This window comes from Lithobates pipiens, unplaced genomic scaffold (assembly GCF_037356315.1).
Source record: "Lithobates pipiens isolate NorthernLeopardFrog02 unplaced genomic scaffold, aLitPip1_a1.2 Scaffold_30, whole genome shotgun sequence".
NCBI classification, from domain to species: domain Eukaryota; kingdom Metazoa; phylum Chordata; class Amphibia; order Anura; family Ranidae; genus Lithobates; species Lithobates pipiens.
In genome coordinates, this window is record NW_027507791.1 from 72,145,038 (window position 1) to 72,170,553 (window position 25,516).

At 46.2% G+C, this 25,516-nt stretch overlaps 1 protein-coding gene across 3 annotated transcripts in view; it reads left to right on the forward strand.

Moving 5' to 3' along the window:
• Positions 1-310: 310 nt before the first annotated feature.
• TMEM260 (transmembrane protein 260) overlaps positions 311-25,516 on the forward strand; it is a 143,920-nt gene continuing 118,714 nt past the window's right edge. For 2 of the 3 annotated variants that reach the window (XM_077464430.1, XM_077464432.1), the window contains exons 1-2: positions 311-471; positions 4,171-4,403. In XM_077464430.1, coding sequence (XP_077320556.1) covers positions 4,253-4,403 — 151 coding nt within the window. In that variant the 5' untranslated portion in view covers positions 311-471; positions 4,171-4,252. Of the gene's footprint in view, positions 472-3,647; positions 3,733-4,170; positions 4,404-25,516 lie in introns of all 3 variants that reach the window. The other variant, XM_077464431.1, reaches the window with a different exon arrangement.

The following is a 25,516-nucleotide window of genomic DNA, read 5'->3' on the forward strand; positions in this document are numbered from 1 at the left end:
GGTACATAGAAACTTGTTGTTTTCTAAATGCCCTTGCAGTGACCTGCGTTGATCAGGTGCCTGATAAATGCAGGTCAATGCACATAGTGTGAACGGTTTGCTGGTCGTCTCAGTCTTTGAGGGGAAGACACTGGTGAAAAAAAGAAACATTCTGCTCCTCATAGACCTTGTAGGGTTAATCTCCACTAGGAGCTGAGAGGATGGACAATAATTAGACTGCTGGTTTGCTAGGTTTCCATGGCGGTGGGTGAAAGAGAGGCTTGGTTCACAGGAACTGCCATTTCCACGCAGCTGTGAAACCAGGCCTCTCCTCCTACATTCTTTATCTTCTCAATGAATTGATGTCATTGCTTGTTCTGTTTCCATGGCGGTGAATGAAAGAGAGGCTTGGTTCACAGGAACAGGCAGCACTGAAGCCAAGCCTTTTCTCCTCTCTGTCTTTCCAATGAGTTCATGTAGAAGCGTGGATAGGTGAGTATAAAACTCTGGCCTGTGCTGTGGGGGGAATATAAAGCATAATTCTACGATAGCACAATTAGCCATAAAGATGTACTGGTCCCCCTTTTTGCAAAAATGTAATAAACGTACTCACATTTGTTCAATAAAAAAAATGCACATTTTAACGTTTTTGCATTGAAGTCTGCAGAGCATTGCAACTGCGATCAGTTTGTCATAGGCGCAATGCAGAGACTCCTGCATTGTTTACATCCTGGCCCTATAGGGTTGCCACCTCATCCCTTTAAACCTGAACACATATTTAATTATACAGGTTCTGTGGCTGATTAAGGTTGTAATTAAACTCACTTGGTGCTTTATCTGCATTTAATTAGCCTCAGAACCTGTGTAATTCAAATTTGTTTGGGTTTAAAGGGATGAGGTGGCAACTCGATGGCCCTAGGTGAGGGTTGGAGGGAATAAGCACTGGACTACAAATGTGTTGACATCCCTGGCCTGCATGTGTGCCGGCCAGGGATGTTCTCAGGCAGGTGCACATGCCCCTTGCATACATGCAGCTTCAGGACAGCGACTACCTTGGCCAGTTATGATTGGGTGTCTGCAGTGACAGCTACCTGACAGGATATCTTGGGAGGGTTTGTACTTGTGTCCGAACATGCTTGAGCTCACCCCTTGTGCAGGCACATTCTGTGAGTACCCCTGCTGTTGTGGCAGATGGAACTCACAGTCTTCCTATTTCCAGCATTCCCGTGAATGGATGAGATGGCTGGGCAGGCAGAGGCTTGCACAGCCCTGCTAAATTTTAAAAACAGTTCATTGTTGCAGGGAGGAGCAACTTGCAATTTAGGTAATTGTGGGGGGGGGGGGGGGATTTGGAGGTGGGGGTTGGGGAATGCAACCATGTTTCATGTTATACACTAAAAATGGGTGTAACTTGGAAACATGGTCCCAAACAGGGAGGAGCTCAGCTGGGTTTGGATGCAAACATGCCTGAGCTATCCCGCCAGGAAGCTGTCAAAGCAGACAACTAGAGATGGGTTCAGGTGTGTTCTGGATCCTAGATCCAACCCACCTGCCTAATCCCACCATGAAGCCGACACTGCACTTTGCTAATCACAGGCATTGAGACATTTCCAGGTCTGTGCAGTTGCGGACTGGAAAATGCCCCACTGCTTGTGATTAGTGTAGGGTTGCCACCTGTCCAGGATTCACCCGGACAGTTCGGGTTTGGAATCATGTGTCCGGGTTTCAGACTGCCTGAAACCCGGACACATTATTTAGACTGGACTATTGCTTCCCAGCAGGGTTACTGGCTGCAGTTATCTGAGCTGAGAGTGTCTGTTACACTCTTTACATTAACACTACCCAAAGCCGGCACTAACAGCCCCCCCAAATACACACAGACAGGGGAGGCGAGAGGGATCAATCTACACCTCTTCCCCCTACCCCTATTCTTCTGTGTCTGCCCACAATCCAATCCCCAGTACTGTGCCTCAGAATAGGAAAGTAAGTTAGGGCTGGAAATTTGAAGTCCAGCCTCAGCCTGAGAGGTGCTGACTGCCAAGGGGTGAGTGAGCTCACCATCCACCCCTGTCTGTGACTGAAATCTCCCCCCTTCTCTCTCCTGCCTCTGAGTGAGTATACTAAGGTAAATTAGGGTTCTCAGAGCACCCATTACATCAGATTACCCCTTTACACCAGAGGCCACAGTATTTCCCCTTACATCAGAGTCTTCACCATACATCAGAACTCTGTCCCCCCCCCCCCCCCCCCTTAAATCAGTGTTCCCAGAGGATCCCTTATGTTAGAGTTCTCCCTTGCATCAGAGTCTGTAGAGTCCCCTCTTACAGTGAAAGAGAACTGTGCGAGTTCAGATGTAAAAGGGGAACTCTGTGGACTCTGATGTAAAGGAGGACCCTTGTTCTTAAATATATATGATTAGAAATGTTATTTAATAGCAAACTATATGTATAGTTTAAAAAAAATTGCTGTGCGCCACTAAAGTGTTCGGGTTTGACTTGAAGAAAATGTGGCAACCCTAGATTAGTGGTGTGCAGTGTTGGCTTCCAGGTGGGATCGGGCAGGTGGATATGGGACTAGGATCCCGAATGCACCTGAACCCATCTCTATGGACAGCCAATCATAAGCGACAGAGGCATTTCCTGCCCTACAACCGCACATTTTCAGGGGGTATGTATACATGTGAAATGTGTTTGTTTTGGCAGCTTCTTGGCAGGACTTAAGTCTGAACATTCCTGAGCTCATCCCTGGTCCCAATGGTGGACTAAGCCTTTAAAGCCTAAGTTTTAGCCTAAACTACACACATAAAATCAACACAAGGGACATAACTTGCATTTAGTATGATGTATCCCTTGTGCTGATTCTTCTTGGTTTAGGAGAAAATGTTGTCTTTCCTACCTCCCCACCTCTGCCGCCATAATCTTCTGGTGAGATCAGGAGCTCTCAACAAGAGACATTGACTATGCCTGCCCCTTCTGCCCTGCTCTTCCATTCATAGAAGCCGCACTACAGCTTCACCCATTCAACGCTCACACCGGAACGTGGTGTGGGAAAGATGCATAACGCGTATGTTTCCCCCATGTGAATGCGCTGCCCTTGCAAGACGCATGCGGGTGCCAATTTTTATTATTATGGCATCCCAAACACATCTCTCAAACACAGTGCATTTTCAGCCACTAAACCACATGGTACTTCAATACCATTAATTTTGGTGCGGCTCAATTTGCAAAAGTAGTGCTTGCACTACCGTTTGCACATACCAGTGTGTTTTGCTGCCCGTGTGCTGTCAAAAATGGAATGCGAGGGGTTACACAGAAAACGAGTGTGAACCAGCTCTGAATAATACAGAATTTCTAAATGGGGGATGGGTGAGCGATTGATGGCTTCTGCACTCTCTCTGAAATCAAATTTGGATTTCCGGCCAGTTCACACCATAGAAACGCATACCTCCCAACGTTTTGAGATAGGAATGAGGGACACCTACTAGCAAGCGTATGTGGGCATAGGACACACCCCTGCCATGTCCCTTAAAGAGGACCAAAAAAAGGGTTAATTAAATCCACAAGTGTTGTTTTCCAGCGCTGTGATGGGTAACATCAGCCGTTGTGAGTGTGATGGAATTGCACCATTCCTTCACACTCACCCGTAGTATTTTTTATTTTTTTTTCCAGAACGCAAAGCATTCTGTGAATGGAGCTTGGGAATATGAATGACGGGATCTGCCTCCTCCAATCACAGAAGACTTTGCATTCAAAAGTAAGTTGTTCACCACTGTCCCTGTGCCCATTCGGGAGAATTATGCTCCCCTCCTTCAGGTGAGTGGTTTCAGACAGAACAGGTGGGGTAAAATCTCCTTAATGGGGGCCCCAACAGCAATTAAAACCTGACAAGCCTTGCCCACTCCATCCAAAGTTATATTGCATGCAAATTTTCCATTTGTTTGCAGCTAGTTACACATCTGGTTGGAGTTGAGGGCTATCCTATGCACTGCTCACAGTGCTGATCTTGCATTATTACATAGACATGGTAAAAAAAAAGTGACCCCCCCAACCTGAACCACCATGTATGCCAATATTGCTATGGCTAAAGAGCCAATGAGTGTTCTTGGTGAAATCCTTATTTGATTGTGTAAGCAGCTTGTGAATACTCCTCTTGGTCTGATGTAGCTGAAATGTTTTGTTTTCTCATTCACAGTGACAGGCGGGTAACCTGTTTTGCTTGTTCTTGCTGGGAGACAGAACAAAAATCTATGTAGAGCTCTGTAACCAAGGAGGAAATGGCGGCACAGAAAAGTGTAAAGAAAGTCGCCAAAGATCTCAGAGTACAAGATGGGCATCACCATATCACATGGACCCTGGCTGTGTTCATATGTGTGCTGGGAGTCTACATTAAAACCATACACCCGTCTGTGCCTGGCGGAGATTCAGGTACGGCGATTGCTTGGTAGAAGTATAGGGATGTGTGTCTGGGAATGTATTTTTGCCCAAAAAACTTGTAAAGCCCCATACACACTATTTTCTTCAGATTTTTGTCTTCAGATTTACCAAAACCATGTAGTGCAAGGACCTGCCTGATTGCATACAAATTGAAAGTCCTAAAGTTGTACCTCATATTATATGGTTATGGTAAATCTGAAGGAAAAAATCTATCAGGTGGATTCTCCTATTTTTCTGTTGGGTGAAACTGCCATGATAGCATACCTCCCAACTTTTTCAGATGGGAACGAGGTACACCTATTAGCAAACGCAGGGGAGGGCTGGCGGCCTTAGGCCTGGGGGGAAAGTCCAGTCAAGTGGCCCATTGAAACACTGAATCAGCTCACCACCCATCTACACCACATTCCTCGTACAGAGAGAGGGGGAGACTGCTCCACATTGCCCCACAGAGAGAGACCCCGCTTCACACTGCCTCCACAGAGAGAGACCCCGCTTCACACTGCCTGCACAGAGAGAGCAGTCACTTTCTGTGCAGGCACTGTGAAGCAGTCAGTCTCTGTACAGGCAGTGTGAAGTGGAGCAGTCTCTCAGAGAATGGAGCAGTCTCTCAGAAAGAGACTGCATGATTGCCCCCAGAGAGACTGAGAAAAAGAGCTTGCCCCTTCCCCACACCCAGTACACAGACCAATGAGACTGCAGGAAGATGAAGACTAAAGACTGTGCTGTCACTGCCACCACACTAAGCACTACCTGTGGAGTCCGGAGCTTCTCTGGTGAGTGAGCTCCACACCACTGGGCAAGCCAAGCAAGCAGAGTAGCCAAGAGTCACAGTGAGCGCAGCAGGCTAAACACGCAAGTCCTGCTGTCTCCCCGGCATGAACACCAGATTCACCAGGGTGCAGGTTCCTCCTGTCTCAATTGCGGATAGTAAGAAATGCACATGCAGGCGCATGCCGGAGCACTGGCCAGATTAAGGGCATTGTGGGCCTGGTGCTGCAGTGGAGCAGGTTTAGGAGTGGCAGGGATATGAGGTAAATAATGTCATATCCCAGCTCTTGCCCAGACTTGGTCACAGCCCCACAGGGCTGTAATGTTAGGGAAGCCCAGAACTTGAATTACCAAGCTTCCGTAAGAGCCATGTGTCAGTGTGTGCTCTGAGGTGAAAGTTTCCAAGCCATCAGAATACAGTGATCACTGCTGGCAGCTATAGCAGCCAGCACTGATCGCTAAAAAACATAAAGACACGCTGGTTGTACTGTCAGTTGATGGAGTCAAATTCTGTACAACCAGTCTGCACAGAGATAGATTGAAATGTCTGCTGAACTTCAATCTGTCTATTGTGGCCTAAGTCCACCAGTCTCTGGGTTTAATAATATCCTCAAATCTTCTGAAAGGGGGGCTCCACTTAATTGTAGAAATTCACTTTGAACTTCACCTTATTTCCAGAACTCTCTTTAGGGTCCTTTAACACTGACGGCGCTGTACAGGCGTTTTAGTGCTAAAAAATAGCACCTGTAAAGCACTTCTTATGCCAGCCCAGGTTTCCCACTGGGGCGGTGAGCTTGAAGGACATTCTGAAAAGTCCAGCAAGCAGCATTATTGGGGTGGTTTGGGAGAGGTGCCCAGCCCATTGAAATGAATGCAAAACGGCCCTTTTTAACACTTTCTTTGGCCACTAGTGGGGGTTAAAAGTGCCCCGCTAGCGCCACTAAAACAATGGTAAAGCGCCACTAAAACGAGCAGCGCTGTACCACTACCGCCCACATCGCCCCAGTGTGAAAGTACCCTTTGGTATTAGATGTGCAAACAAATAGGTGAGACCACATCTAATGCCTACAGAGAGTAATGGAAATAAGGCGGAGTTCAAAGTGAACTGTGTCATTACCTGCAGGGATTGGCATTTCGGGGGGTTAAAGCAGGCAGGGATGAAATGTGATATCAACTATTCAGTGCCTGTCAAATGCCTCTGAAAAGTGACCTAAGGATGGATCACTTTTCAGAGGAGTGGCAGTGGCTGCTGAAAGTGAATACAAGCATTTAGGCTCACACTGGTGTGCTGCGGTTTGGCTGCAGTGCGGGTGTACTGGTGGGTGTCACAGCCCCTCAGACTTCTTTTAGGTTACTCATTGTTGCTGCATGTTCTGAAAGTGCACCAAACATGCAGCATGCAGGACGTTTTGTGCACTTTCAGAACATGCAGTAAAAATGTGCATCCTCTATGTCCCAGGGGCAACATGCAGGATGACTGCCAGTACACCAGCACTGCAGCCAAACTGCAGCATGTCAGTGAGAGCCCACATCATACCACCTAGCCCTAGGAGGGCAAGGTACTGGCACAGGCTGCTAGAAAAAAAACTCTTTGGCTGCAGAGAGGAGGAGAGAGGAGGAGCTCACTTACTTGGATGGTCCCAGCCTCCCAGGAGCCTCACTGGATTCCAGCCAACTGCTCAGATTGAGCAGAAAGCAGGTCCAGCCTCTGCCAGCCAATGTTGTGGAGTAGGGAGGGGCTGGGCGGGCCTGTGCTGTGTAACACAGACTGTCAGCCCTGACATGAAGACATCGCTGGCTCACAGTACTGGACTCGGCCAGCTCAAGAACTGTGCATGTTGCGGTTTTGAGCTGACGACACAGCAGCCTTTGCCACCGCATATCAGAGCAGCCCAGGGGGCAATTGCATCCCTGCCCCCTGGCCCAGCCCTCCCCTGAGCAAACGTATGTAAACAGAGGACATGCCCTCTTAAAGGAGAATTTTTTTTTTTTAAATGACTGGTTAAACCCAGTCCTCCTCCTTCCCTTTTTTTTTTTATCAATGAACAATATTTATTGGTATTTTCAAAAGGTTAACAATACACAGTCGTGCAAGACTTAATGGTATCAGGTTTAAAGATAAACATTGTACACAGTATGTACTCAATCAAGAGGCATAATAAACTATGCACATAGTCCTTAGCACTTGCATTCAGTATCATATAGCAAAGTTTTGGTGAACAGTATCCAAAACCAAAGTCACAAATAACCTTGCAGAGATAGTTTTGAGGTCTAGAATTTGAGATGAGAAGAAAGAAAGAAGGGAGGGGGAAATGAGGGGTAGATAAGTTAGTAGACTGCCTACCTGGCTCCGATGTCCGCTCACCGCTTGTCCTCCCAGAGGTGCCACCGTTCCCACACTGCATTTTTATATTTTTTTCTTATATCACTACTACACCTTTGTATTGACTTTTGAAATTTACAAATGCAGCAATTTAGAAATGAAATGAAAGGTTTAGCACTGGGGAACACTTTTTGGAAAATAAAAAGTACATTTTATATACTATATAGATCAGACCAAAATGAGGGACAGAGGGACTTTGTTCCAAATTAGGGACAGGCCTTCAAAATCAGGGACAATTGGAAGCTGTGTGATAGGCCTAGTTTAGATATTTGCACACAATTTGAAAAAAAAAAAAGTATATCTCTGCAACATCAGCGAGAGGCCCGTGGTCCCTCACGATGATGTGGCACTAGGCCCACCCTCTTTTTTTTCTTAATGAAGTACTATACCTCCTGGGATATGTGACATGCATATCCAAGGAGGCACAGTATAATGCAAACATTTGCCTAGGCGAATGGCGTGTATTGGGTGTGGGCCCAACATTTTCTTCCCACAAAAAGAACAAGCATTTTTAAATGCGCTCTGCATGAACAGGAGGGGAGGTCGGATGGAGAGGAGGCAAATTGTGATTGAGGCTGAAGATCTACTTTAACTTCCTGTTGTGAGCTGACAATACTGCCTTTGCTGCCCTGAAATCTAAACAGTGTTGTCAACTCTGACCAATTATGTTATTCCGGACTACAATACGGCTCCGTCTGATTGTCTCCATAACATCAGGGGAAGGTGTTCTGCAGTCCAACAGAAGAAAGCTCAGGCAGAAGAGTTTTTAGCACTAAAACACCTGAAAAATACATTTCTGTGTAAAAGGGGTCTTAAGGTAAGGGTTCGGTGTGTTTTAATGAAGACAAAAATAAGCTTTTTAATTTAGTGTTGGTATTGGGGATGGGCCAAACGGACCCCTGTTCGGTTCGCACCAGAACTTTCAAACACTGTGAAAGTTTGGACCAGAATAACGAACCCCATTAAAGTCAATGGGACCCGAATGTCAAAAATCAAGTGCCCATTTTGAAGGCTGCAAGTAATTGGGCATACAGTGGTTATAGGGGTCCAGGTCCTGCCTTGAGGGACATGTATCAATAAAAAAAAAAAAAGTTTGTGAAAAATGTAATTTTTAAATGAACAGTGATTGATTTTTTTTTTTTTTGTTTTTTAAAGTAAAAGCATAAAAATGAAAAATTCCATCCAATATAGTGCCAATGTGTTCCCTTAGTCTACCTGTAAAGTGGCAGATCAGTACCTTGTCTAGAATCTGCTGCAGCAATAATTGCATTTATAAAGCCCAAAAAAATGAAGTTTTACCTGCAAGCTGCCTTTATTTTGCTCAGCAACAGCTGGGGAGCCAATGTATATGATGAGGCCACAATGTAGTGCACTGGGAACAAGATTAGAGATTTTTTGGATACATTCTGGTGTCGCTTTTACTTTGGATAGAATTAACAGGTGCGTAAAAAAATGGTCTTTGGGTGTCGGTGGTGCCTTCCCACCGTAACCCTATAGAGGTACTGTTAATGAAAGCAAGAATTAGCCTTGCTGTAAAAAGATTGCAATGGTTTGCACCTGTCAAACAGATGCAGAAAAATTGGTTTTTGGGTGGCCCCTAGTCAGTATATGTTACTGTCAGTGTATTTTAGCTAAGATAAAAACGCGAAAAGCACATTGTTTTTGAGCCCTAATATAGATGGAAATCTCAAAAGTAAGTGCACCCTTTACATTTTTGTAAATATTTTATTATATCTTTTCATGTGGCAACACTGAAGAAATGTGTAACTGGGGGGTGGGTTGCGCTATGGATCCTTAAGAGTGAATGTAGAAAGGAAAAGAAAAGAAAAGTTAAAAGGTAAGAGCAGCCTCTATTGATTTCCACCCACGGGTGGAACGATGCAAAGACAAAGGGGAGTAATAGATATGGCGCTTATACCTATATGTGGGGACTAGTAGTGTGTTGGTGTATAAAAATGTATTGTATTGTATAGGTCAATTTTCACATGTGTGGCAATATATAATTCTTAAAGTGCTGACTAATTTTGGGCCAAAGTGTATATAATATATATTTTCCAGCGTGCTGGTTCAAAACCCAAAATTTTTAAAATTAAATGAAAATAAAATAAAAATACAATAAACTCAAAGTGCACGCCAATGGCAACAGGTTACAATGTAGCAAACCATATAACTTATTAATCTAAATAGCAATATGCAGTTATTAAAGTATTAATCTAAATGGCAATATGCAGTTATTAAAGTGCGCGTGCAAATAAATTCTTACAGACCTATAGGTGAAGACTAATTGTGATAGCTGGTGGATTAGTCGTGAAAAAGAATATTAAAGTATATTACGTATACTGTGGTGCCAAACTATAATAAATAAACATATATGAAATATCACGGTGGTAGCATAAACTGGTCTGATAGTGATGCTTTACATAAATTAGTATAAAATTAATAAAAATTAAAAATTAAAATACCATCTATATGAAGCATAAATGTGCTAAAATGATAAAACACAGAAAAATTAAATGAAATTAAAAAATCCAAAAAAACGTGCAAAATTAGTGCAAGAAAATGTGCAAACAATGCAGGCAAATTTTAAACATTGGACGTGATGGAGCAAGTCTCTATTGGGTGGCGGAAAAAACCGCAGGTGCAGAAAAGGAGGGGGGTGATGTTTTCCAACTGTGTTCTTCACATTCGGTGGCTTAAAAGGGTGTTAAAATTATTATGCTCTCACCAGAAGGAGGACCCCATCCGGGGTGGATCAACATTCACAATATTAGCTATTGTGCGGCTCTCTGGCTTCCTTCCACTTTAAAGATTAGGGATCCCTCGTTCCTCCGTGAGTAGCAATAAGCCCCGTTTATATGGAGTAGAGAAGAGGCACAACCATAGTGTGATACCGTTTTTAAAGAATTTTATTGCAGAAAATAGTTAAAAAAATTACTCACAAACAACTGGTTTAAAAGTGCGGTGTGTACAGCTTTTAAAATTCCCGCTGTTGCAATCTCCGTCTGAGCTCGAGGTGTACGCTGCCTGGCCACGCCCTACGCGTTTCGTCACACGGACGTCATCTGGAGCCTTGGAGGTCTGTAAGAATTTATTTGCACGCGCACTTTAATAACTGCATATTGCCATTTAGATTAATACTTTAATAACTGCATATTGCTATTTAGATTAATAAGTTATATGGTTTGCTACATTGTAACCTGTTGCCATTGGCGTGCACTTTGAGTTTATTGTATTTTTATTTTATTTTCATTTAATTTTAAAAATTTTGGGTTTTGAACCAGCACGCTGGAAAATATATATTATATACACTTTGGCCCAAAATTAGTCAGCACTTTAAGAATTATATATTGCCACACATGTGAAAATTGACCTATACAATACAATACATTTTTATACACCAACACACTACTAGTCCCCACATATAGGTATAAGCGCCATATCTATTACTCCCCTTTGTCTTAACACTGAAGAAATGACACTTTACTACAATGTAAAGTAGTGAGTGTACAGCTTGTATAACAGTGTACATTTGCTGTCCCCTCAAAATAATAGCCACAGTGCTGCAGCTCAGTTTCAGGGTGTAGGCAATCTTTATGTAGAGTAACAATTCTTTTTTCCCTAAACATCTTTCAGGACAGCACCTGAGAGAGTGGATCATCCCACTTGCCAACAGGAAACACATCTGCCACCGAACTTTAAAAGGAGGCTCCTTCACACATGTTGCCAGTTTTTGTGTTTCCTCCTGCAGGGAACACCTAGTGGGGAGTAGTGATGGACGAACTTCCGACGGGACGTTTCGCGAACGCGAAACGCGAACGGACACAAACGTTCGCGAAAACGACCGTTCGCCGCGGGCTCCATTGACTTCAATGGGAGGCGAATTTCGCAAACCTTTAGGTCGAATTTGCGGCCACGGGGTAATTATTAGGGGGTAGCACGTAGTCCCACCACCTGGACAATAGCATAATACATGTATGAGGTGAATTTGGGATCGATAACTACAAGCATTTTTTTTTTATTTGGGAAATTGTTCTGACAATTCAGGACTATGGAGCTAATGAAGGCAATGGAGGAGAGGGAAGGTCAGGGACCAGGGTAGGCAAACAAGAGGGTGCAGGAGATACAGAGCACTGACAGCAGCACCGTAATACAGAGCACTGACATCAGCACCGTGACATACAGCGCTGACAGCAGCTCCGTGACATACAGCGCTGACAGCAGCTCCGTGACATACAGCGCTGACAGCAGCTCCGTGACATACAGCGCTGACAGCAGCTCCGTGACATACAGCGCTGACAGCAGCTCCGTGACATACAGCGCTGACAGCAGCACCGTGACATACAGCGCTGACAGCAGCTCCGTGACATACAGCGCTGACAGCAGCTCCGTGACATACAGCGCTGACAGCAGCTCCGTGACATACAGCACTGACAGCAGCTCCGTGACATACAGCGCTGACAGCAGCTCCGTGACATACAGCGCTGACAGCAGCACCGTGACATACAGCGCTGACAGCAGCTCCGTGACATACAGCGCTGACAGCAGCTCCGTGACATACAGCGCTGACAGCAGCTCCGTGACATACAGCGCTGACAGCAGCTCCGTGACATACAGCGCTGACAGCAGCTCCGTGACATACAGCGCTGACAGCAGCTCCGTGACATACAGCGCTGACAGCAGCTCCGTGACATACAGCGCTGACAGCAGCTCCGTGACATACAGCGCTGACAGCAGCTCCGTGACATACAGCGCTGACAGCAGCTCCGTGACATACAGCGCTGACAGCAGCACCGTAAGCAGCCCCAGGAGGAAGTCAGCACAGCACAGGGATGGTGTGATCCCCTCATAATAAGAACCCCCAGGAGGAAGTCAGCACAGCACAGGGATGGTGGGAGCCCCTCATAATAAGAACACCCAGGAGGAAGTCAGCACAGCACAGGGATGGTGGGAACCCCTCATAATAAGCAGCCCCAGTAGAAATATGACACCGCTCAACCTCTTCAAAGAGGAGGGTAGGGGCATATAGTACGGTGTGCTTTTTTGGGTCAGGGAAGTGAGCCAAATGAATTAAGAAGGTCTGTGTGCTTGATTCCAAAAATTGTTTATAGACATATACATGGTCTACTGATCACATGTGTTGAATTCCTCCGAGATCCATGCCTCATTCATTTTTAGAAATGTGAGGTAGTTAACACTGTGGTGAGCTAGGCGAGTACGCTTATCGGTCACAATCCCCCCTGCTGCGCTGAACGTCCTTTCGGACAGGACACTGGATGAGGGGCAAGCCAACAGTTCGATTGCAAATTGGGCAAGCTCTGGCCAGAGGTCAAGCCTGCCCACCCAGTAGTCTAGGGGTTCATCACTCCTCAGAGCGTCCACATCGGCCGTTAACCCAATGTAGTCGGACACCTGACGGTCTAGGCGTTCCCTGATGCTGGATCCGGATGACACCTGTCGATGGGTCGGCTGAAAGAATGACCTCATATCCGAAGTCACCAACACATCTTCAAACCGGCCTCTTCTTGCAGGCGCTGTTGGATTGGTACCCGCAAATCCTTCTCTGGGAGTGGGAATTGCTCCTCTGCCAGCGCACGCAAAAGCAGAATGCAGCATTTCTCGAAGCAAGGCCTGGAAGTGCTGCATTCTGACAGCCCTCTGCGACGGCGGTAACATTTCCGCCATTTTGTGTTTGTACCGGGGGTCTAAGTACGTTGCCACCCAGTACTGGTCCTTGACCCTCATGCTTTTTATACGGGGGTCCCTATTAAAACACTGGAGCATGAAGGCCCCCATTTGCACTAAAGTGGAAGCGGTGTGGTGGCCTGGCTCCTGCTCATCATCCAGGATAATGTCGTCCTCTTCATTCTCCTCTCCCCATCCTCGCACAACAGGGATCCCAGAAAGGTTTAAAGCATGCTCTTCTTGCTCCTGCTCATCCGCCCCGGCACCATCCTCCTCTGACTCCTCATCAGACTCCTGTTGTTGACTTGTCTCAGATAGAGTAGCCCCCCCTGGGAATTCATCCAGCATTGCGACTTCCTCATCTTCCCGCTCCTGCTCCTCCACAGCCTGATCAATGACACGACGCAATGCACGCTCCAGAAAGAAGGCATAAGGTACCATGTCACTGATGGCGCCATGGCTGCGACTGACCAGTTTGGTGATCTCCTCAAATGGCCGCAGAAGTCTGCATGTGTCGCGCATGAGCAGCCACTGGCGCGGTGAAAAAAAACCCAGCTCCCCAGAACCGTTTCTTTCGCAGAGTTCATACAGGTAGACGTTAACTGCACGTTTCTGCTGGAGCAGCCTATCAAGCATATAGAAGGTTGAGTTCCATCGCGTCGGGCAATCGCAAATAAGACGTCTGACCGGCAGATGGTGTCGCCGCTGAATGTCAGCAAGGCGAGCCATGGCCGTGTAAGATCTTCTGAAATGGGCCGAGATTTTCCTTGCCTGCCGCAAGATGTCCTGGACCCCAGGGTATTTGACAAGGAATCGCTGCACGACCAAGTTTAAGACGTGTGCCATGCACGGCACGTGCGTGATTTTGCCCTGTTTCAATGCGCTAAGCAGATTGGCACCGTTGTCACACACCACTTTACCAACTGTCAAATTGAGCGGTGTTAGCCACTCATCTGCCTGTGAACGCAAAGCTGAAAGGAGTGCCGGGCCAGTGTGGCTCTTTGCTTCCAGGCACAACAGACGCAGCACGGCATGGCAACGTCTCACCTGGCATGTGGAATAGGTTCTGGGGAGCTTGGGCGGTGCAGTGGAAGAGACGCTAGCAGCGGAAAAGGAGGAGGCAGCTGAGGAGGAGAGGGAGGAGGATGGAGTAGGAGGAGGAGAAGAAGAGTCAGGCCTGCATGCAATCCGTGGCGGTAAAACCAAATCTACACGGGTGCCACGGGTTACATGCTTGACGGCCGTCAGAAGGTTCACCCAGTGGGCAGTAAAACTGATATACCTTCCCTGCCCGTGTTTGCTAGACCACGTGTCTGTGGTCAGATGTATCTTGGCACCGACACTGTGTGCCAGAGATACATTCACTTGCCGCTGAACATGGCCATATAGCTCTGGGATGCCCTTCTCTGAGAAATACTTCCTTCCTGGGACCTTCCATTGTGGTGTTCCAATGGCCACAAATTTGCGAAAGGCCTCCGAGTCCACCAGTTTATATGGCAGTAGTTGGCGGGCTATGAGTTCTGACAAGCCAGCCGCCAACCGTTGGGCAAGAGGGTTATCCGGCGTCATCATTTTTTTACGCTCAAACATTAGGCCCACGGAAGCCTGCCTTTTTGCAGAAAAATGTGAGCTTGGCGTGATGGAAGGTGGAGTGGAGGACAATTGTGAGGAGAGAGGAGAAGGAGAAGTAGAAGACGAGGCTGGACGGTGAGAGCCTGCAGTGTGGCTTTGTGTGTTCCGTTGCTCCCACTGGGCTCGGTGATGGCTGCTCATGTGCCTTCTTAAGGCGGTCGTCCCTAGGTGAGTATTGGGCTTACCGCGACTAACGCGTTGACTGCAAAGATTGCAGATGGCAACGCTATTGTCAGCAGCGGACACGTTAAAAAAAGCCCACACTGCGGAGCCATGTGCCGGTGTCCTGGGAGCGCCAGATGTGACCGTACATGGTCGATGACTCGCTCCTGATACATTTGCAGTCTGCTTTGTCCCTGCTGTGCAATGTAAGTCATTGCTGCTTCTCCTCCCTATCTGCTGGTCCATATCTCCCTCTGAACTCCCCTCCTCTTCCTCTCTTGTGGGCACCCACGTGACATCACTAGACACGTCATCATCAACGTCACCTTCCCCACCGCTATAAGTAGAGTAGGCAGCAACACCGGGGACCAACCTCCTCCTTGGGCTGATCTGGGTACTGGCGTCAGACTGCTGAGTAGCGCTTGTTGCTACCTCCTCTTCCTGATCCAATACCAAGAGTGGCTGCGCATCAGAAATGTCCTCTTGATATGGATCGGAAAATAATTCCAGTGACTCAAGCGGAAGGTATGTGGTGGTGGTGGTGGTGGTCGTGTTGTTGGTGGTAGTGTCTTTGGGGGTGCACATAGCAGAGAGTGAAGAAGAGGGTGCAGATCGAGAGGATGAGGAGGGTGCAGAAGAGTAAGGCTGAGCGAGCCACTCAACCAAGTCTGGTGCATCCTTTAAAGTAATTGAACGCACCTTCTGCAACTTCCCACTTTGGCTCAAGCCTGTTGCTCCTGCCCTACCCCTACCACCCCTGCGGAAGGGCCTGCCTCTTCCTCTGCATGTCATTTTTTAAATGACCCTGTGACAAAACTCTTAGTCCCTATACCGCTGAAGGACTGCTGCAGTATAGGTGAGCGGTCAGCAGTGGTGCACGTCAACCCTATCTATTGTGGACCTATAGCGGTCCTTACAGAACAGCAGACTGTACCGCACTCAAGCCTATGTACCGTAGCACCCTATACCAAGTTACCAGTCCTTATAAGAACTTTTGTGGACCAAGCAGGTTGTGTATTAGTGTTTAGCAGACTGTACGTCAGTCCCTATACCGCTGAAGGACTGCTGCAGTATAGGGCAGCGGTCAGCAGTGGTGCACGTCAACCCTATCTATTGTGGACCGATAGCGGTCCTTACAGAACAGCAGACTGTACCGCACTCAAGCCTATGTACCGTAGCACCCTATACCAAGTTACCAGTCCTTATAAGAACTTTTGTGGACCAAGCAGGTTGTGTATTAGTGTTTAGCAGACTGTACGTCAGTCCCTATACCGCTGAAGGACTGCTGCAGTATAGGGCAGCGGTCAGCAGTGGTGCACGTCAACCCTATCTATTGTGGACCGATAGCGGTCCTTACAGAACAGCAGACTGTACCGCACTCAAGCCTATGTACCGTAGCACCCTATACCAAGTTACCAGTCCTTATAAGAACTTTTGTGGAACAAGCAGGTTGTGTGTTAGTGATTAGCAGACTGTACGTCAGTCCCTATACCAATGAAGGACTGCTGCAGTATAGGGCAGCGGTCAGCAGTAGTGCACGGCAACCCTATGTATTGTGGACCGATAGCGGTCCTTACAGAACAGCAGACTGTACTGCACTCAGGCCTATGTACCGTAGCACCCTATACCAAGTTACCAGTCCTTATAAGAACTTTTGTGGACCAAGCAGGTTGTGTGTTAGTGTTTAGCAGACTGTGCGTCAGTCCCTATACCGCTGAAGGACTGCTGCAGTATAGGGCAGCGGTCAGCAGTAGTGCACGGCAACCCTATGTATTGTGGACCGATAGCGGTCCTTACAGAACAGCAGACTGTAACGCACTCAGGCCTATGTACCGTAGCACCCTATACCAAGTTACCAGTCCTTATAAGAACTTTTGTGGACCAAGCAGGTTGTGTGTTAGTGATTAGCAGACTGTACGTCAGTCCCTATACCAATGAAGGACTGCTGCAGTATAGGGCAGCGGTCAGCAGTAGTGCACGGCAACCCTATGTATTGTGGACCGATAGCGGTCCTTACAGAACAGCAGACTGTAACGCACTCAGGCCTATGTACCGTAGCACCCTATACCAAGTTACCAGTCCTTATAAAAACTTTTGTGGACCAAGCAGGTTGTGTGTTAGTGTTTAGCAGACTGTGCGTCAGTCCCTATACCGCTGAAGGACTGCTGCAGTATAGGGCAGCGGTCAGCAGTAGTGCACGGCAACCCTATGTATTGTGGACCGATAGCGGTCCTTACAGAACAGCAGACTGTAACGCACTCAGGCCTATGTACCGTAGCACCCTATACCAAGTTACCAGTCCTTATAAGAACTTTTGTGGACCAAGCAGGTTGTGTGTTAGTGATTAGCAGACTGTACGTCAGTCCCTATACCAATGAAGGACTGCTGCAGTATAGGGCAGCGGTCAGCAGTAGTGCACGGCAACCCTATGTATTGTGGACCGATAGCGGTCCTTACAGAACAGCAGACTGTAACGCACTCAGGCCTATGTACCGTAGCACCCTATACCAAGTTACCAGTCCTTATAAGAACTTTTGTGGAACAAGCAGGTTGTGTGTTAGTGATTAGCAGACTGTACGTCAGTCCCTATACCAATGAAGGACTGCTGCAGTATAGGGCAGCGGTCAGCAGTAGTGCACGGCAACCCTATGTATTGTGGACCGATAGCGGTCCTTACAGAACAGCAGACTGTAACGCACTCAGGCCTATGTACCGTAGCACCCTATACCAAGTTACCAGTCCTTATAAGAACTTTTGTGGACCAAGCAGGTTGTGTGTTAGTGATTAGCAGACTGTACGTCAGTCCCTATACCAATGAAGGACTGCTGCAGTATAGGGCAGCGGTCAGCAGTAGTGCACGGCAACCCTATGTATTGTGGACCGATAGCGGTCCTTACAGAACAGCAGACTGTAACGCACTCAGGCCTATGTACCGTAGCACCCTATACCAAGTTACCAGTCCTTATAAGAACTTTTGTGGAACAAGCAGGTTGTGTGTTAGTGATTAGCAGACTGTACGTCAGTCCCTATACCAATGAAGGACTGCTGCAGTATAGGGCAGCGGTCAGCAGTAGTGCACGGCAACCCTATGTATTGTGGACCGATAGCGGTCCTTACAGAACAGCAGACTGTAACGCACTCAGGCCTATGTACCGTAGCACCCTATACCAAGTTACCAGTCCTTATAAGAACTTTTGTGGACCAAGCAGGTTGTGTGTTAGTGATTAGCAGACTGTACGTCAGTCCCTATACCAATGAAGGACTGCTGCAGTATAGGGCAGCGGTCAGCAGTAGTGCACGGCAACCCTATGTATTGTGGACCGATAGCGGTCCTTACAGAACAGCAGACTGTACTGCACTCAGGCCTATGTACCGTAGCACCCTATACCAAGTTACCAGTCCTTATAAAAACTTTTGTGGACCAAGCAGGTTGTGTGTTAGTGTTTAGCAGACTGTGCGTCAGTCCCTATACCGCTGAAGGACTGCTGCAGTATAGGGCAGCGGTCAGCAGTAGTGCACGGCAACCCTATGTATTGTGGACCGATAGCGGTCCTTACAGAACAGCAGACTGTAACGCACTCAGGCCTATGTACCGTAGCACCCTATACCAAGTTACCAGTCCTTATAAGAACTTTTGTGGACCAAGCAGGTTGTGTGTTAGTGATTAGCAGACTGTACGTCAGTCCCTATACCAATGAAGGACTGCTGCAGTATAGGGCAGCGGTCAGCAGTAGTGCACGGCAACCCTATGTATTGTGGACCGATAGCGGTCCTTACAGAACAGCAGACTGTACCGCACCCAAGCCTATGTACCGTAGCACCCTAGACAGACCAAGTTACCAGTCCTGATAAAGAGCTTTGTGGAACAAGTGAGTTGTGAATGATTAGCAGACTGCAGCAGAAGGGCAGCAGTCAAGTATAATATTCTTTCTATATTTGGAAGAAAGAATATTATACGTGTACAAGCCTATTACCGTACCACTGATACCAGTCCTGAAAAGAACCTTTGTGGAACTAATAGTAACAGCAAGTCTTTAAAATTATCCTCACTGCCTGACACACTGCTTCCTGCCTGTCCCTATACAAATTGGCAAAAAAGAGTAGGCTGGAACGATTAGCTGGAACAGCTCTTTTGTGGACCTGATAGTAACAGCTAATGATGATGATGATGATGATGATGAAGAAAGACTAATCTGGCTGAGCTGTCCCTAAAATAGCAGCATACAGCGCTCTGTCCCTTTATCTAAACTGACAAAAGAAACTCAGGCTGCTGACCTAACACCTATACCAGTCCTGAAAAGAACTTTTGTGTACCAAATAGCTAGCGTTTTCTCTGTCCCTACTCCACACAGGATCCTTTCCCTACAGTGACAGAAGAAAGAATGTAAAATGGCCACCGGATCGGGTGTATTTATAGGTTAGGGGGAATGTCCAAGTGTCCATGAGCTGTCATGTCTCAATTGGTTGTCCTGTAACACATGATAAACGTGTCACGAAAGGTTAAAGTTCTTGTATACATTAAACACGTAAGTCCGCCGGGGCGAACGACGGAAAAAGGCGTTCGAACCCGCGGACGGCGAAAGTCGGAAATTCGCCGCGAAACGACCGCCGGGCGAACCGTTCGGCCATCACTAGTGGGGAGCCAGGAACTCTTAAGCCTTGTACACACGATCGGAGAATCCGTCGGAATGTGTCCTATCGGACCGTGTTGTCGGATAATCCGACTGTGTGTGGTATGCATCGGAATGTTTTCGTCGGAATATCCGTCGGACCCAAATTTCCAACTTGTTGGAAATATTTCCAGACCAACTGGTCCGATCGGACATACTCCAATCATATGTAGAGAATTTTGATCGGACCAAGTGCCACGCATGCTCAGATCAAATTCCTACATCAAAGCTATTGGCTACTAGCCTGAATGTAGTCCCATCGTAACGAAATTACGTCATCACGTTCTGAAAGATCAGATTTTTCGACAACTTAGTCCGACCGTGTGTATGCAACAGTTTCGGACAAGATCCGACTGACAAAATCCGATGGGCAAAATCCGACGGATTTGGTTGTCGAAATCTCCGACCGTGTGTACAGGGGCTTAGGGGTTGTCCTGAAAGTCTAGGCTTCCTGCTCCACCATTTTCCTTTTTTCTTACCTCCAGAGAGCTCCATTCCTCCCATTCCACAGAGCGCTGCTGGATGGGCTCCTTCTCCCTCTCTAAGTGCTCAGGGGGAACCGATACTGAGTAGCAGTAAGGTGGCGGCGGACGTGATTTTTAAATTTGTCTTGCAAAATCTGCCCTCCTCTCTGAAATGCTGCCACCATCTTGGGACTGGCAGTCAGGGACTGCATACGCCGGAAGTGAGATATCCGGAAGGGGGCAGCGTCCACTGAGCAGGCACGCAGGGAGAGAAGGCAGGAATGGAGCTGGTGCATATATGCCAGTTCCGGTCCGGAACCGGCGTCTTAGCCAGACAGAGCACCACGATGGATTCGATGGCGGCAGCAAATGGGACAGGCAGAGGCACCAGCAAAGCCCAGGTAAGGGGTAGATGTGATACTGCCCTATTTTACTATGTGGGCTCTCTCCCTCTCTAAAATCTACTACTGGCAACATGTGGGAAGGAGCTTCCTTTTTTAAAGTTCGGTGGAAGGTGTGTTTCCTGTTGGCAAGTGGGAGGAGACACTCTCTCAGGTGCTGTCCTGAAAGACTCCTGGAAAACAAGTTACTGGTAAGTCTAACTTGAATTTTCAGATTCTCAGAGAGTTCTTTGCCATGAGGTGCCATGTTGAACTTCCAGTGATCAGTGTGAGAGTGATACCATCAAATTTAAAACACCTGAGATCCTCTAACACTGAGTCACATGACAACGGGGAGGGAAAATGGCTAACTGTGGCCAATTTGGAAATTTTCCCTTAGGGGTGTACTCACTTTTGTTGCCAGTGGTTTAGACATTAATGGTTGTGTGTTGAGTTATTGTGAGAGGACAGCACATTTACACTGTTATACAATCTGTACACTTACTACTTGGCTACAATGTAAAGTGTAATTTCTTTAGTGTTGTCAATAGAAAAGATATAATAAAATATTTACAAAAATGTCAGGGGTGTACTCAATTTTCTGAAATACTGTAAATAAACATTTGTGGTATCATTGTGAGTAAGATCCTTTATTTTCAGTTGTTTTTTGATCTTAGGTTATGATAATGGCAAGAAATATACAATGTTGATTTTTTTTGCTGTTTTGGGTCGGTTTTTCTTTAACCACTTCAGCCCCGGACCAATAAACACCTTAAGGACCAGAGGTCTTTTTCCAATTTCGCACTGCGCTGCTTTAACTGGTAATTGCGCGGTCATGCAATATTGCACCCAAACGAAATTTGCGTCCTTTTCTTCCCACAAATAGAGCTTTCTTTTGATGGTATTTGATTGCCTCTGCGATTTTTATTTTTTGCGATATAAATGGAAAAAGAGCGAAAATTTTGAAAAAAAAAGATATTTTCTTCTTTTTGTTATAAGTAAAATCGAATAAACTAAATTTTAGTCATACATTGAGGGCAAAATTTATTCAGCCACATGTCTTTAGTAAAAAAAATGTCAATAAGCGTATATTTTTTGGTTTGCGCAAAAGTTATAGCGTCTACAAACTAGAGTACATTTTCTGGAATTTACACAGCTTTTAATTTATGACTGCCTATCTCATTTCTTGAGGTGCTAAAATGGCAGGGCAGTACAAACCCCCCCCCCCAAATGACCCCATTTTGGAAAGTAGACACCCCAAGGAAATTGCTGATGGGTATGTTGAGCCCATTGAATATTTTTTTTTTTGTCCTAAGGGATTGAATAATGACAAAAAAAAAATAAAATTTACAAAAAGTTGTCACTAAATGATATATTGCTCACACATGCCATGGTTATATGTGGAATTGCACCCCAAAATATATTCCGCTACTTCTCCCGAGTACGGGGATACCACATGTGTGGGACTTTTTGGGAGTCTAGTCGCGCACGGCACCCGTTTCTAAGGGTGCAAATTTTTGATTTCACTCCTCACTACCTATAAAAGGCCATAAAATGCCAAAATAGCACAAAACCCCCCAAAATGACCCCATTTTGGAAAGTGGACACCCCAAGCTATTTACTGAGAGGCATGTTGAGTCCATGGAATATTTTATATTTTGCCACAAGTTGCGGGAATATTACAAACTTTTTTTTTTTTTTGTTGCACAAAGTTGTCACTAAATTATATATTGCTCACACATGCTATGGGCATAAGTCAAATTACACCCCAAAATACATTCTGCTGCATGTGGGGGACTTTTTGGGAGCCTAGCCACGTACGGGACCCCAAAAACCAAGCACTGCCTTCCGGATTTAAATATAAAATGCTACCAAAAAAACTGTTAGCGATCGCAGGGATCAGGCCTGACTCTGCGATCGCTGCAGTTATGTGTTTAGTGTTTTGTAAGTGACAGTGATTGATCGATACTGCACTTGGGTGGGCTGGGCAGAGGGGCAAAACGCAGGTGCTAGCAGGTATCTGGGCTGATCCCGCTAACAATGCGTTTTTTTGGAACCCTAAACTGCTGGGGACGCTAGTATAGATCTGATCAGATCAGATATTGATCTGTTCAGATTCTATACCACTATGGGAGGTGTATGCTTTGCGTGTGGGTGTTAGCGGTACTGGCACTAACCTAGCGCTGCCTGGGGCGACGCAGACCCTGACCCTAAAACCTAATTGATATCACTCGCCGGGTGATCAGGGGGTTAAACCTTTATTGGGTAATAAATGGTGGGTGCCCTGATGCTATAAAAAGCAAACTAACCAGAGTCATCCGTAACACTTATACGGTGATCAGTGGTGAAAGGGTTAACTAGGGGCAATCAGGGGGTTCAAATTTTTATTAGGTAGTATATGGGGGTCCCTGGCGCTATATAAAAACCTGACGGGGAACCTAAATAACTAACTGGCTAACCAGCGTCACCAGTGACACTTATACTGTGATCGCTGGTGAAAGGGTTAACTAGGGGCAATCAGGGGGTTAAAACCATTATTGGGTAGTATATCGGGGTACCTAGCGCTATAAAAACCTGGCGGTGAACCTAAAAAAATAACTAGCTACCTAGTGACACTAATGCAGTGATCAGAAAAACGATCGCTTAGTGACACTGGCAAAAGGGGGTGAAAGGGTTAACTAGGGGCAATCGGGGGGTTAAAACCATTATTGGGTAGTATATCGGGGTACCTAGCACTATAAAAACCAGGCGGTGAACCTAAAAATATAACTAGCTACCTAGCGACAGTAGCGACACTAATGCAGCGATCATAAAAATAATCGCTTAGTGACACTGGCAAAAGGGGGTGAAAGGGTTAAGTCTAGGGGCAATCAGTGGGTTAAATCTTTATTGGGGGGTGATAGGGGGCTACCCTGGACCTAACACTAACTGCCCTGACAGTTTTTACTGTTACAACTGACACTGAATGCAGTGATCAGTAAAGAAATGATCAATGCAATCAGTGACACTGTGACTGGGGGGGGGGGGGGGATCGGGGGGGGGGGGGTTTGTGTGCCTGTGTGTACCTACATGTCAGTGTAGTGTTGGTGCACACTTACTTTTTGTCTTCTCCTCGTAGTCCAGTCAAAAAGACCGCCCCGAGGAGAATGACATCACTTCCTCCTTCCTGTGTAAACAATACACAGTGGGAGGAAGCTTCTCATTGGCCAGGAGCGATCCAGAGGGGGTGGCCAGAAACCAACGGCCATCCCCTCATCCCTTATCGCTCCTGAAGCGAAACGGACCGCCGTATCCAGCGGGAGGGGGTCCGATCGGACCCCCCCACCCGCTGGAAGGCAGGCACGTACATGTACGTGCTTGTGCCTGCCTGTGCCATTGTAATGACGTACATTGGCAATACGGCGGTCCTTAAGTGGTTAAAGATAAAATAAGAACCTGGAGATATCCATTAACATTTACCATCAAAGCCCAATTGGTCCTGAAAAAGCATAAGGTATGATTCATTTGGATAAGCTAAATAGTTGCAAACCCCTAGGGAGTTAATAGACACCTCCATGTTTTTGTTTCTCTCAAAGTGTCAGCTGTTTGTAAACAAAGCCATGTAATCAATATAATTGGCTGGTATAGTGATCAGATAATCAGAAACCATGCTGATTGGTTCTTAACTGCTGTATCTGACAGAAATGCTAACGGAGTACGGGCACCTTGTTGAAAAAATGGTAATAAGTAAATTGCATTTGGGAAGCCAAACAAGGGACTTGTGATGTTCTAAATGCATAAACATGCATGGGTATGCAGTCTGATCATCAGACTTGACCACTCTGGGGCCTTATCAAATGCTCTAAGGTACATTGTGTTAAAACAGCCCATTCAAAAGAATTGACTGCCATCATACCAGAAAATACAAGAAATCGCATATGCAGCATTTGTTCTGATGCAAAGCCGCATGGTATATGGTTTACTATTCACTGTGGTGTGCTGCAATTCATGTGCGTTTGTCTTCTGACCATCAACTATTACCTATAGATGGATTTAAAGTGTTGTGAACTTTATGAATAGGATTAGACCAGCTTTGGCTGGCCATGCCAAATAATCAATGGCAGCGAAGACATCCAGTGCATCCACGCACCACCGTCCAGCTCATTGCAATCTCCAGCCAGGGTTGTTGCTGCCTCTGACTCTTTCCTCACCACTTCAGCTATATTCAAAGACCTTTGTGTAAGTGAAGCGTTTGCCATTTTAATAAACTTTACTTATTTTGGTCCAGCGCCTTAGTTACCATCTGTATTTGCTCGGAGGATCTTCCCCTGGTCTTTTTTTTTTTTTTTTTCTTCTATCAATAGCTGCGGATCATATATCTGAATTTGTCTTCATTCATTCATTACATGTTAGCTGCATATTTATTATTACCTCTTTACAGCCACTTCAAGAGTTACCCACAATTTTCTTCTGCAATCCCTTGTGAGCGTTGAGCGAGTGTCTTATGGCATTTTTTGTCTTTGGTTCCCAACCTATAGCTAGCCTTTGAAATAAGGTGAACATAGGGCAACACACATCACAAAAAAAACAAAGATTTCCCAGCACACTTACCAGTCAGCCTGCAAAACAACCAATTTGGCTCTGTCTAACAATTTATGTTAAAAACAGAGGGTTTGTTTGCAGACATTTGCAAATATATGCATAGGCTGAAGTGCCCATGTCAAGGCTCCTCTGTATACTGAAGTCCTAACTCTATCGTTTTCAGTCTTCTCTGAGGTCAGCCCACCTCTATATTTATTATAGTGTAGCGTACCAATTCTTCAATGTGGTGGCTGCATTAGTTTTATTTTTTTAGGCTTTCTTTCTTCTATTTTCATCTACTGATCCAGCCAGTAGGTCTGTTGCAGTTGCAGGGATGACACAAACCATTTAACATTGGCAAGGGTGCTTAAAATGATCAGCTTTTATTTATTTGTGTAAAAAC